At 41.3% G+C, this 13,878-nt stretch overlaps 1 protein-coding gene across 6 annotated transcripts in view; it reads left to right on the top strand.

Moving 5' to 3' along the window:
• The window catches only part of carmil3 (capping protein regulator and myosin 1 linker 3), a 75,472-nt gene extending 61,823 nt beyond the window's left edge, over window positions 1-13,649 (top strand). For 2 of the 6 annotated variants that reach the window (XM_058643364.1, XM_058643348.1), the window contains exons 29-39: window positions 1,853-1,978; window positions 2,966-3,032; window positions 3,308-3,495; window positions 4,159-4,238; window positions 5,910-6,029; window positions 6,915-7,080; window positions 8,225-8,603; window positions 9,662-9,768; window positions 9,876-10,086; window positions 10,897-10,968; window positions 11,319-11,833. In XM_058643364.1, coding sequence (XP_058499347.1) covers window positions 1,853-1,978; window positions 2,966-3,032; window positions 3,308-3,495; window positions 4,159-4,238; window positions 5,910-6,029; window positions 6,915-7,080; window positions 8,225-8,603; window positions 9,662-9,768; window positions 9,876-10,086; window positions 10,897-10,968; window positions 11,319-11,482 — 1,680 coding nt within the window. In that variant the 3' untranslated portion in view covers window positions 11,483-11,833. Of the gene's footprint in view, window positions 1-1,852; window positions 1,979-2,965; window positions 3,033-3,307; window positions 3,496-4,158; window positions 4,239-5,909; window positions 6,030-6,911; window positions 7,081-8,224; window positions 8,604-9,661; window positions 9,769-9,875; window positions 10,087-10,896; window positions 10,969-11,318; window positions 11,834-12,872 lie in introns of those variants that run through there. The other 4 variants (XM_058643355.1, XM_058643331.1, XM_058643339.1 and 1 more) reach the window with 3 other exon arrangements.
• The last annotated feature ends 229 nt before the right edge of the window (window positions 13,650-13,878 follow it).

Raw genomic sequence — 13,878 nt, 5'->3', positions numbered from 1 at the left:
AAGTACTTGACCGACATAAAATCCTACTTTTTCTGCAGCAAGTTACTCTGGATATGGACACGTTATATTTGAACTGTTATAAAGACATTTCTGCTGCTAATGCACTGAAAACAGAACTGTGAGTGAAGGAAAAAATAACAAGACATAAATATTATATACAGTTGGGAGATCACTAAGACTAAAGCTTGACTCTAAAGAACAACACTGGGAAATGCTGAAAGAATCCTGGTACAACAAACCAGAAAAAAGTTAAAACATCAAAACAGTGTGTGTACATACATGTATTTTGTAGTTGTATTTTAATAAAGAGACAAAAATAAGTATGGCCGGTCATTAAGACTTTTGCACAGTACGTATATCCGTGTGTATGATGTTGGAGAGTATTTATTTGTGTTATCACCCGATAAGTTAATGTTACTCGAGATGAGCAGACGTCACTGCTCATGACTAAGCCTCGAACACATGTCATCACAGATTTTGGCTTCAAATACATTCTGGAGTCTCGTCTGGTTGCCAGGCAACCTGGCTGGCAATAACAAAACTGCGGGGAGTCTCGTCTCTCCAAGAAAAAGACCTAAGCTTTTTTTTTTTAATTTTCAAGTCTTGTTGATAAACTAAGGTATTGTACACAAGGTGTGGCTTAGTGGAAGATGATAGATGATACAAAGAAGAGGAAACTGCTGAAAGTCGCACACATGATTTCTTCTCTTGGACAGACAACAAGGTGACACTGTAAACCGAACTGTAAGTGTTAGCAATTATATCATTTCGACCAAAGATGAGGTGAAAATGTTTGTATTCTGAAACGACCTGTTGTTGTTTTTATGTAAATAATCTGTGGGTCACTTACTGCTGTGTCCATACAGTGACTTGTTGCTGGAAGCTCATCGCAGGCCCACATATTTCTACATAAATTCTTCCATACATTCTGCAAACGAACACACTAGAACAAGGAGACGCGATAATTATGTAAAACTGAAATGTCATCATAGTGTTTTTATTTACAGTGTACAAAATGGCCTATATTTAACACACAAACACCAGCTGTTTGTCTACAGACTTTCCCTCGCCAAATCCACACAAAGACTCCGCCGTCAATCAAACACTAGTTCCGCCTTTCATCCTCGTGACACATTAATATTGAAATGTAAAAACAACACGGTGCATATTTGACGACATTTGAGAGGAAGCTGAGCTTCTCTCGCTGTCTGATTGAAATGAACACTCGGTAAAGGAATTAATCACCTATTGTCTCCCGGTCTTACTGTAGCTGTAGACAGGTCAGTGTACACAGCGGGTCTCACACACTCACACACACACACACACACACATTATTGATTAAATGTTGGCAAACAAGTCTAACTGTGTCTCCTGCCACATCAGCATCGAGCAGTGATTTTCAGTCAGAAAAAGCAGCGCGTTTACTCTCCAATGTCAAATATTGTAAGTCAACACAAAATGACAAAATTTTACATTCAAATGTTTTTTTTTTTAATTGTGGTTATAAAAATGGCACAAAGGAATACAGATTTTACCCACTTGACAAAAGGATAAAATCCAGAACATCTGCAGTGTCACCTGCATGTTTCTCCTCGCCATTAAATGGAAATAGTTTAAAAACAGAAACCGGGCAGTAAAGATGCCCGTCCTTCTGTTTTTATATTCCACTCACTACCTCAGCCGCGATGTCTCCTTCTCCTGTGTTTTGCTGCAGTGCCAGTTTGCACTTTATGATACCTCCAATCACTTTGATCGTCGATTTCCCTCAGACTTCACAAACATCAGTGGCTCTGTCTTTGAACCTCTTTGGCTAAAAAAACCCTGTCTGTTTTTGATGTTTGTGTTGCATCAGCTGCGGCAGGTGTCTCAGGCGAAGCGCTGGGACGACATTGGCACAGGGAGACGCACGATAAGACAGTCCAGAATAGTGGAGTCTCTGGAGTTTCCTGATGAGGACCTCGGCGTCGGCCTGGGAATAGTAAGTGTGTGATGCCTGTCCTTGTGCTCCTTGTGACCCACCAAACTAAATAATTGACCAGATTTGGCATTGGAATCTGAGAATTTGGCTTGAAGCAAATCCCACAAATTGAAAGATAATCACTGTGGTTTACAGTTTAATTTGGTGACTTTTCCTCAAAAACTATCATTTTTGGACTAACCCTGACCCTACAATCATTAAAAAAAAAAAAAAAACAGTGCTAATTTATTACAGAAGGAAAAGCCACACAGATTTGCTTCCTGATGAAGTGAGCACTCTGTCCTGAAGTAATCCCTCACAGGTGCTCTGTGTGCCAAACCGAGTAACGGTGGTAAAACAAGTCTTAGGTGAAAGGATCTCTGTAGGCAGTTCACATTCTGACTCAGCACGTAGAGTATTAGCCGACTGACTGATCTGCTGTAGCGAGTCGATGCTTCTCTCTCACAATTTAAGAGTTCTTCCATCCCACTGAGAGTGCTCCTTCCCCTGCAGCGGGTGCTGGCAGCCCCAAACAAACAAGAGCAAAAGGCTTTTTAGATGTCTTGCATTGTTGTCTGTTATTAAAGAAAAGAAAGTCAGTACAGTAGAGAACTTGTTTTGTTTTTCATTGAGCTGCATTGAAGTTGCAGAATGTTGATAAAAACTCTGCAGTATAATGAAGCAGTCGCGGCTTTGTCCATTTTTTTCCATCCAGCAGAAAACATTGAGAATTTTCACCCAGTTTCCATATAACTGTAACTACGCAGGTCCAAGGAAATGTCTTTTAACCTTTCTTTTTATCTTTCTCTCTCAACTCCATTGACATTGTTGACAAACTTCGTTTTTTTGCAAGAATTATTTCCCTGTTTGTTTTTTTTCAATCCTCTCCATTCGGAGTCATAACAGAAAATAGTTTATTGTCAACATTGTTGGGGGGTTTTTTTTGGACTGCGTATCCTTTCAAAATAAAAGCTCTGCTCGTTTCATGCTTTTCTTCACTGATGAAAGGACACCATGGCTATAAAGAAGAGGAGCTCCAGAACGAGAAGGATCCGTCCCGTCTCCACCAAACAGAGTGAGTCGTCCCCCTCGTGGTCCGCTAGCATGATGTATTTAATATAAAGAAAAAAATAAAATCCTAAATTACTTCTTATGCTCATAGTAACTGTACATTAAAATAAGCGGAAGTCATTCAATTAAAATATTTATTAACGACTCCAAAACCCTTGAAAATGAAGATTTGAGTTTACTAAAGTGATTCCAAAAATACTCTATTATTGATTTGTCTGCAGTGAAGCTCATTAAAATACAATATATAATAAATCTTTACCTTTTTTTGTCTCTTTCTAGGTTTAGGTGACGAACCCAGTTCCTCTCCTACTCCTTCTGCCCCGCCCCACTCCGCCCCTCTCAGCCACTCTGCATCATGGGAGTGCCTATCCACCCTCCCCACCAACGGCTCGCCCTTGCGTCATGTGACCCATATCAGGCCACGCCCACCCCGCAGACACAGAGCAGGACACCTCCCGACTGACGACGTAAGTCGACGGTAGCTTTGACCTCGTGCTGACCTTCACTGGGACATTTTCACGTCCCGGTCAAAATAACGCTCAAATTGTGATGTGTCGTCATTTTTTGATTCATTTATTTTACGTCCCCTCAGAATCATGATATTCCTACGAGTCAGTTTACTTCAAAAACTGCTGGAAGATCTGTTTGTTTGCGTTGTGTTATCTTTGTTAACGCACCACACAAAGAGTAAACACACCTCATCACAGACAGTAGCTGTTAGATAGATCATAGACTCATTTTTGATCAAATCTCTTATTTCCTGTTGCCATTATATTGAGCTCACTGACTGTACAGTTTTCTGCATGTTGTCTTTAATCTTTCTTCACTGCTTTGTGCTTCTGTGTGTTATTCATCTTATTTTGCTCTGCCCGTGGCAGAACTTTCCAAAAATAAGTTCCTTTTAAAGTAGGAGGCTGTTGTTATCTCTGTGAACTCATCTCCCTGGAGCCAAGGGGCAGCTTCTAACTTTGCAGCTTGTTTGTTTGGGACTTTATTTAAGCTTTTCCTTCCACTATAGGTGTAGTCAGGGCAGCAGCATAATGAGTTTTATGACACAGACTTCTGCTGCTTTTTGTCGACATGGTGACAGTGATCTCTTTCCTGCTCTGTGTGTGTGTGTGTGTGTGTAGCATTGCTCAGAGAATGGAGGAGTCAGTATGCTGGAAGATGGACTCCCTGATTTCTACAGCAAGAGAGTTCTACCTGACAGGTAACTGACTAAATGAGTTATGTCTTTGAGTATTTTTTATGTTAAAAAACCCGGAGGAAAACACACAAAACACAGAGAGACAGACAGAGAGCAAAAAGCATTACAACTATGATTCCTGATGTTTGTTGTTCAACATCAAATGGGAAGGAATTATATATATATATATATATATATATATATAGTGAAGTTAAAAGCAGTCGATAGCAGGCTACACAGCGACCAGTACACCCCTCCCCTCCTGCCTGTGCTCTTGTCAAAGCTCCACCCACAAATCTCACAGCATACACACTACATACATTTCGCTAAATTGAATTTCTCAAAACAAAACACACCCGGCAACCGGAAGTCAAATTACTATTGCAAGTTTACGTTCGGTCGGAACCACAAGCTGGCCTCTGTGCTCTGCACCTTCTCCAAATCTTCCAGATCCTGAATGAAGAGAAGGAGCCAGTGCACAGTGCCTGTCAATCAGGGACTGAGCTGAGATCAGCTGAAACAATCCCAGTCGTTCTCCCAGTCACCCCCAAATGGTGACTCAGCTTTTTTTTCAGCATAGTAGCATAGTTCTCTCGTAAGTGTCATGTAAGGATTTCATAATAACGAGATGCTGAGTTTTAATTATGAGACACTGTCATAATTATGAGGGACTATATAATTATGGGAAATTGCTCCAGTGAATTATTTTCCTTTTTGAAAGCATTTTCAGTGAAATTCTAATTGCATTTCTTGATTCCAGATTGAGCTGAAATGAATAAATCCAGTAGCTGTGCCTAATGCATCAACTTAATTATAATCAAATGGGGTTTTAGTGGGTGAGATGCACAGTTTATTAGAGTGTATTGTCTTCTCTGGACACTATACAAGCTGCCGCACTAAAATAGCAGTGTTTACTGTATCAGCAAGGACTGCTCCTGTATGTTGTTTATAGGTAGTATTACATGCAGTAGAAGCCCTCATGTGCACATTGTGCTCGTCTATAGTGATGTTGTGTTCCTGTGCCATTTACAGTAATGAACTAACAGCACTTGGGCACAGATATATGAGATGGCTTCCATTTGCACTCAGTAGACGCCTCATGTCTTGCTCTGCTCTTTTAATAGCTAGAACATATTCCAGTATACAAAGTAAATAATCTGGTTTACTGTACCTGTGCAGAAAAATAATCTACTTTAGCCCTTAGTGCTCACGTGGCACAGACATGTTTTCTAATTTCAACAGATTGCCTAGGTTGTGCTGAAAAAAAGTATATAAGTATATACTCTATATTGCACATTTTATAGCCTCTGTATATATGTTTTAACATAATAATGGGGTTAAAGGGCTCAAAATGAAAACTTGATTAAAGAAAATCCCCCAAAATCACAGCCATTTGTGCCATGATTTGACCAATCATCAGTTCATCCACCTCTGCCGTGACCACTGAATTTTAATCTGGATTAATCTGATAATCATCCAGTTTACATCAAGGATTTCTTTTGCATTTTTTTTTAAATGTATAACTATAGTGAGTGTAGAATGGAAACACTGTAATTTCCTCATTAGCCTACATGCGTTATAATGAGGTTTGGTTTACTCAGTGTCATAAACACTGGATTAAGCTTTGAGCCTCCCATCATCGCATGGACAGGACAAACCTCCTAAACGATGTCGTGTCTCTTCTCACTCTTGCAGTCAGTTGTCATCAATCCATCAGGGCCAGTCACTGCGGAGGAAGAAACGACGCAGCGTCTTGTCCATTTTCTCTGGCTTCCGCAAGAACCGCAACTCCACCATCTCCAATCAGGACTCGGAGTAAGAACGCGGCAGAGGTGGGGGGGGCGGGCAGGTGGGGGGGATGGACATGCACAGACTGAGAGACGGAGACGTCTGTCAGTGCCGGGCATTAACGTTGCTTTACGGCTCCATGAATATTTTAATGGGAGAAAGTTTTACTTTAGTTCAGAATGATGGCTCTTCATGCCGTTAATCTGCATTTATTGGCTCTCTAGTTTAAAAAAAGAACAAAGCAGTGCTTCAAAGAGTTCCCGAAAGTACAATTTATTTAAAAAAAGAATTAATACAGTGGACTGATTAATAACCAAGAGGAAAGTCCTGCAAACCTCACGGTTAGAAGTGGTTTCTCAGTCTGACGAGAACCCTAACCCCCACACTAACCCCAACAGGTTAAACAAACAACAGCCTACAGCAGCGAGAGGAGGAGGAGGAGGAAAGAACGGATGACTCATCGCTTTTTAAAAACACTTTATCATGATTTTTATGTGTTTTACCTGCAGATTGCTACTAAGCAGTCAGAATGTTGTTGCTGCATTCACTTGGCTGCCCTCTAACTCCATTTTTGTGTCTTATTAATCTGAGCCAAAAGTCAGTTTTTCAAATTCATGGAAAAGAAAGTGCATGCTTAAGTTGATATATATATATATATATATATATATATATATATATACATATATATATATATATATATATATATATATATATATATATATATATATATATATATACATATATATATATATGTGTTAAATAATTCTATAAAGAAGGGTTACTCATTTATAGCATATTGAAAATACATGGTTTTGAGTCAGTTGTCCACCACTTCTGTCCTTCCAGGCCGCCAAGGTCAAGACTCACCTCAGATATATATATAATGCTTGTTTCACTTGTTGTTTCCAGCAGCGCCTCAGAGAACGTCTACTCAATGATTCAGCATCCCAAAGATGCCATGAGGTCAGAGTGCGCCGTTCCCGGAGCAAACGGGAACTTGCCTTCACCTCGGCCGATGCAGGGTGTAGCTGTGCACGGCGTGAGAGCTGCCAGTCCCCCCTACCTCACCCAAAGACAGGTACAGTGTTGGGGGGAGTATGATGTAAGGAAATCATGCGTGTGACTTATGACTTCTGTATTTAACGTGCACTAGAACGCGTGATTATAGCTGTGATTCTCATATTCCCGTAGCAGCCACCGCATATATGTGGCAAAACTTCCACAGAAGCTCAGCTTCTCTCTGCGTCACTGGAGCAGTGGGCAGACGCTGGACTCCTGCATGAGGATTGGAGGAACTGTCCTTGGTTGACAGCAGTTGAGATTCTTGTGTAGCTGGTTCTTGTGTGTTATTTGCTCGGCGATGTAGACCATTTTCATTTGTACGTGTACACATGTAAATAAAAACGCTATTATAGCGTTTCAGTTTTATGTAATTATCGCGTTTGTTTTCAGAATTTATGTAAGAATTTTTGTATAAACACGGCAATCGGAAAGTGCGGAAACACAAACAGACAGACAGACACACAGAGCCACTAAAAAACAATACTTCACTCCCATTCCGTGGAGTGAAGTAATAACTGGGCCTGAAATGAGCTCCCCCTGTTTCTAAGACCAACAACCTAGTGATATATTTTGCAGTCCAGTTTTCTACCAGTCATTTTGAGCTTTTATGACTGCACGGGATTCTGACACTCAAAGTTTAGTGTCTTCAGTGTTGGTGCACTAACAGCAGACACGCTTTTATTTCCATAGAGACTTTTTGTCACTCATTTGCCTAATTCCAATGTGAATTGCTGTGCATGCCTTTTCTGTCTTAACCTTCATGTGAGCGTGAGGTGTCAAGGTCCCATATTTTACTATGTACCAGCATTTTATTTGAAGTTATGAAAATCATTAAAAATCAGCCATTTTAATGCAGTGTTTTAAATGAAATGAAGACAACAAAGCAGTTTGTCTGGTGTGTACTTGTACGCACACTGTTAAGGATTGTCACAGTGTGTAAACATAGACTTTGTACATGAGCAACTTGATGTGTTAGCACCTGGACTTGCTGTATAATCAATTTAACATGACAAGCGTTCTACCACCAGACTCCCCTGCAGATGAATGATTCAGTGGGACCTCAGGAAAAGGGATTCCTAGAGTGGTGTGATATCTGAGGGGTTTTCTAAGGTTTGACACTAGATTTGACGCGTCTACCGTCCTCTGTGTCTTGTGTCTAGTCCACAGACCTGGTCAGCATGGTGTACAGCTGCATTGGGGCAGAAATCGAGGACTCGGACGGCAGCAGCAGCACGTGTGACATCAAAGCGATGAACCAAGACGCCGACAGATCGACCGCCATCTCGGACGCCCCGGTGGATACCTGGACCAACGGTCACGTGGCGTCCTTCAAACCACAAACGGACAGACAGATGGAGACGGGCCGGCAGGAGAGTATCGCGCCGCTGACAGACTCACGGAGCGAGATGGACGACGGCGACGACGAGCAGAGCGGCGGTGAAAGTGGGGCTCCCTGTGGGCCAAGGCCAGATCCACCACCACAGAGCACCAAGCCCAGTCTGGCCGTCATGAGGCAGAGACACCTGCAGGAGAGTTTAGGTACTACATTTTAAACAACAGATCTCACTGAAATCTTACCTTTTAAATACAATGGCTTGGTTTTAAATGTACACATCATATTTTCAATACATATAACAAGAATAGTGAATAGTCCTTTTATATATTGTACTTTTGTTTACATATCACTCTGCTTATTCTAGTGTTTTTAATATTTTATAACTTATTTAAAGCTGCCGCTGGAAATATTTACAGTAAGTGAAATTACATGTTTAATGTCCCCGTATTGTGAAAGCTAGATTTAGAGTCTTTTCCAAGACCTTGCCAAACATGGGGTGCAGGGAGCGGGACGGGGACGACCGAAGGGAAGTGACCAAAACGTTTGCTAAAACAGGACGTAGCAGGTTTGAGGAACAAAGCTAAAACTTTGAAAAGTCAAAAATTAGTTTAATGAGAACTAAAGTGTAATCTGGGCTCACTTCCAAATGTGTGCATTGACAGAGAGATGGTCTTTGTTTTTACACTATTGTTAGTGTTGTAAGCTCATCTATTGCCATCTGGCTCTCACTGCAATAAAATCAGCCAGATGCCAGAACTGGTCTTGACATAAAAATCAATGCAAAGGATCCGCAACTTGAGACAGAATATCCGTGTCCGTGACAACAACCTGTCAGCAAATACACAACGACAAATGTGCTCGTGCATACTGGATTAGATCTACGTTAAATGATGGCCAGCCATTTAAAGGTCCAATGTGTAAGAATGAGGTGCTTTGTATATTCAGGCTGCTGTAAGCATGAGGCAGGGTGCTCTCAAACTGGTGACCATCATAAATATGTTTTCTTTTATTTGGAAATTCTGTGAAATATTAGCACTAATATTGTTATTTGGATATAATTTTAGGCTATGAAAACAAAAATACAGTTGTTTATTATAATGTGTGCTAATAAACCCTGCTAAATGTTACATACTGGACCTTTAATGCTCTTAAAGTAAAGCATTAGCATTTTCCTGCTCCTCGTCAGTCAGTGTAATTTTATTTTCCTTGTAAAAATTCAAATGCAGCTTTGGTTGTGTCGCTGTTGTTTTTGTTGTGCCAGAGGAGGCTGGAAGACTGAAAGGAGAAGAGGACCAGAGTGAACGAAAGTGTGAGGAGAAGCCGAGAGTGAGAGGGCCGGAGGGACAACATCCTCTTCTCCCCACTCAGGTATGAACGAAAAGAAAAGAAAAAAAGAGAAAAAAAAGCAATTCTTATGCTGCAGACTGTGATGCATCAGAGAAACAACACTTAAGTTGTGTTTGCTCCACTTTCAGACCAGTCTTGACTTCTCCAGAGACAAGAACTCTCCAGAAAACCCCAAGACCTTCGCTAAAACCTCACCTGTAAGTCCTGGAGGAGAACCTACCACTGACCAGAGGAGTCTTCTTCAACCGATCAGTCAAGACGAGGGGATCATTGAGGGGAGAGGCCCAGTGACGTCTGGAAAACCTGGGACGGAGGCAACAGAACCTGCAGTCAGTCATGGTACAGTAGCAGCATATTTTTGATGTGGTAGAAGTCAGAAAAAAAGTATTGTTCTGTTAGCGTTTAAGTCTATTATCCAAGTTGTCTGGCAGTTTTTCCAATACACAGTTACAGCGTGGCTTGACACAACACTTTTTTTTTTTTTGCTTTTTCTACCTGGTATTTTTTTTAGCAATTGCTCTGACGAGGTTTCAAGCGAGCCGAGCCGATACTATATGTGACGTCAGACTGCCGATTCTGATTTCCGGGTTATTCAAGGAGTTTGACCTGCCGATTCCGATTTCATATATTTAAACCACCTTACAGCACACAGTCTTTTCTTTAAAGACTGTGAGACTAACAGAGAAATACAACCAACTTTTCAGTCATGTAATGTCTGTTATAAGAAATGGAACAGGTGAAACAGGTCATTTCCTCAAGACTAACATAAGGTGCACACATTTTCAAAGTACAGTGTTATGGAATAACCATTCTTTTCAAAGAGCCGCTCACGTTACAACACGTGCTGCTGTTGCTGCGCGTTGTCGATCATGCGGCGTGCAAGTGCATTTGACCGGCATAGAATCGGCATATCTCTGTCTAACCAGCCGATCATGGGTAAATCAGCCATTTCCAGTCACCGGCCGATCAATCGGTGCATCCCGAGGAAGTACTGAACGTTTTGTGAACAACAGAACTCGATACCAAACTGAGTAGAGCCGTGTTGTGCCGTGCCAGGACTGCCTAGTGGAAAAGCACCAGTAGTTTATTGAACTAACTGCCCAACATAAATGAGCTAAGGTACATTTGACTGTGTTTTGTACCAATCAGGTCAGGAGGAAGGCCGCAACGGATTTCCGGCCACATCACATCACACCAGGAAGTCCAACTCATTTGACATAGGTAATAAAGTCTGACACCCATTCTGTTGTGTACATATCATGTTTTTTTATATCCAGCACGCATGCTGTTTAGACGTACACAGATGTACTGTACGTGTTGCCGTATTTGTTTATAATTCATAACAATGGCAATAACAACGAGGCCTTTGTTGTTTTCTTATGAGACGAAAAGCAGCATGAGTCTCTTATTTGATGTGCTCCCTAAGTCTGTAGAGCTTGTTGGCCGCTTGCATCACGTTGAAGCTTAACCCTGCAAACCTCGCTTTTTTTGAGTTCCCGCACTCCACTGTGTGTGTGTGTCTGTGTGTGTGTGTGTGTGTGTGTGTGTTTGTGTGCCGTTTTTCCCCTCAGGCATGGAGCGGGACAGTCCCTACGATCTGGAGAGGTCTTCAGATCGCAGATTCCCTGTGAAAAAGCCCTGTTTCCCCCAGCACAGAAACAGATCTCTGGACTATCCTGCCGAGACCAGGTGTATGTATCTGTTTCACTTCCCCCCGCAGACGTGTGTGGTGTGACAGCCTGACAGCCTGACAGCCTGACAGCCACGGCGCAGGAGCAGTTTGCACAGTCACGGCACAAGAATCCTTGTGCAGTATTTAGCCTCCAAATCAAATTCCAGCAAAATACGACTGACTGTGCAAACTTCTCCCAGCACTGTGTCGTGCATGGATGACTCACTCCCTGTGTGTTGAATGCAAGCTTGTTCTAGTATTTGATAAATGGCTGACCAAAGAAAAGAGACCGTGAAGCATAATTAGAAGATGTGATTTGGCTGACTTTCAGACGCTCGTCTTTGCAGCTGGCAGCCGGATCTGACACCGCTCGTCGAGATGAGAACTTCATCATTTCTGAAATTAGGACCTCTTATCACCTCCCCCCCCCCGTCTAATTGGAGATGATTCCTTTTTGATGCCGCGTGTTGTTATTGAGGTAGTTGGCAGCCATCTTTAGCAAACTCGACAGCACTTTTCGAGACGGAGCTGTTTGGCACTGAAGATGAAAACCTGAGGCAGTGGAATTCGTAGGCATTAATGACATGATAAACCTGTAATACACATAATAATGCACCACTGTGTATCACAGACACATGAGGATGATATAAAGGTTCCACAGGTCACTGATGGTGCCACAGAAGCAGATCTGTACAGTGTGTCATGTCTGGCTCATTATAAGTTTGGCTGAAACATCAAGCAGATCCTTCCTCTTCAGGACCAAACACCTTGTCACAGATGACATTCCCCACAGACTAAAATCTATAACATTTGAAGTGAAAGTCTGTGTTTTTTATTCTGTGGCAAACCTCTATTTACATCCTGTCTCCACTTGGGGGCAGTGGAGCGAGCGTAAACACAACATCTGGCGTCTTATCACCTCATAATAACTATACGGCGATTGGCAAATGTGTTGGCAAACTGTTTCCACGCCCTGAAGACGCTGAGGAGCGTTTGTGTTCGTTTAAATACGTGTGGGTAACCCATGGGCTGGCTGGTAGCCATGTGTTTGGTTTTAAGGTTTTTTTTTTTGATTGATGTGGCGTAAGAAAATGGGAAAGGGACCAAGAGCTGCAGGAAAGTGCATAATTCCCACTCTTAATATTAAATGTTGAATATTTTTGCCTTTAAAATCTGCACTGTGCGTTTTCATTCTAAGGCTGCAACAAACTATTATTTCCATAATCTGTTGATGATCGTCTTGATTATTTGTGAATTGTTTGGGTCATAAAATGACGACCAGTGTCTTATTGACAGTTGATAAACAGTCATTCTGATTACTTACATAGTAATTCATCGTCCAATTGTTCTTTCACATCTGTTTTGGTTGATTAAAATGATGATGATGATGATTTGACTGATGGTAAAGCATCTTCATTAATAGTGGAGCTTTGTGTTCTATCTTCTCTTCCAGGTCATGACAGTCCACAGCTGAGTAACAGAAATGTTTTATGACATTACCAGCGGACCCGGAGAGGCAGAGAAGACTGGGACAACGAGGACTGGAGGGAGACGAGCTTTTAAAACTGTGCGGATTCGACTGACACAGCTTTTCTTTTTACATTTTAATCCGCGTGAACATGTGTTGCTGAAAATGCATGTACTGTATGCTTTCTGTTTTTAACTGGTTTTGCACTTGCTCTGGTTTTTCTCAGGCATAAGGGAAGCTTTAACCTGCACCACATCAAGTCATGTTCATACGAACACAGTGTTTCTCAAGTATTTCTCATGAAAGCGTTACTTTATGCATTTGTGCAAAAACTAATTTAATCTTAATACTTTTCTGTAGTTCTCTCACTTGCTCTCCCGTCTCTCACTGACAATCTGTGACGACCGAAAGTGGGATTGTAGTTTATTCAACTTTAACCTGAGGTGTAAATACGGATTCAAAGTCTGCACTAGCCATCGTGGTAACTCTGCCGGTTAATAACAATAATAACAATAATGTTTTTATTTGTGAAAATATATCATTTTCATAAACGTGTGTGTTAGTATGCTTTTGTCGTATGCTGATGTTGATGACTGAGGAACGTGTTACCATGCACTTAGCTCCCATTTATTCGCGAGTATTTAAGTCAGTGGTTCACTTAGAGGTTTAATCTGATTTTGCAGGCCTGAAAATGAGTATATTTTCTAAAAAAAAAAATGCTTCTATGAATCAGAATAAATAAAATTGACTTTACACAATTAATTTGTGTGTGCGAGTGATGCTTGCTGTGTCCAATACCAGTTTCAGGTACAACAAACTATAGACATAGGATAATGCATCAGTTATTTAAGAAAGTGAACTGTTTGTAATGCCTAAAAAAACTAAACTGACGTTAAACATGATTTAAATGCATTGAGATAATTACAAACTAGTGCTTTGTGTCCACATTAAACACACTAGGAGAGGACACAGCTCTGGTCAAGAGCAACAT

Source organism: Solea solea, chromosome 1, assembly GCF_958295425.1.
Source record: "Solea solea chromosome 1, fSolSol10.1, whole genome shotgun sequence".
NCBI lineage: Eukaryota > Metazoa > Chordata > Actinopteri > Pleuronectiformes > Soleidae > Solea > Solea solea.
Note: the sequence above shows the minus strand (reverse complement) of the source record. Positions and strands in the feature narration are given on the sequence as shown.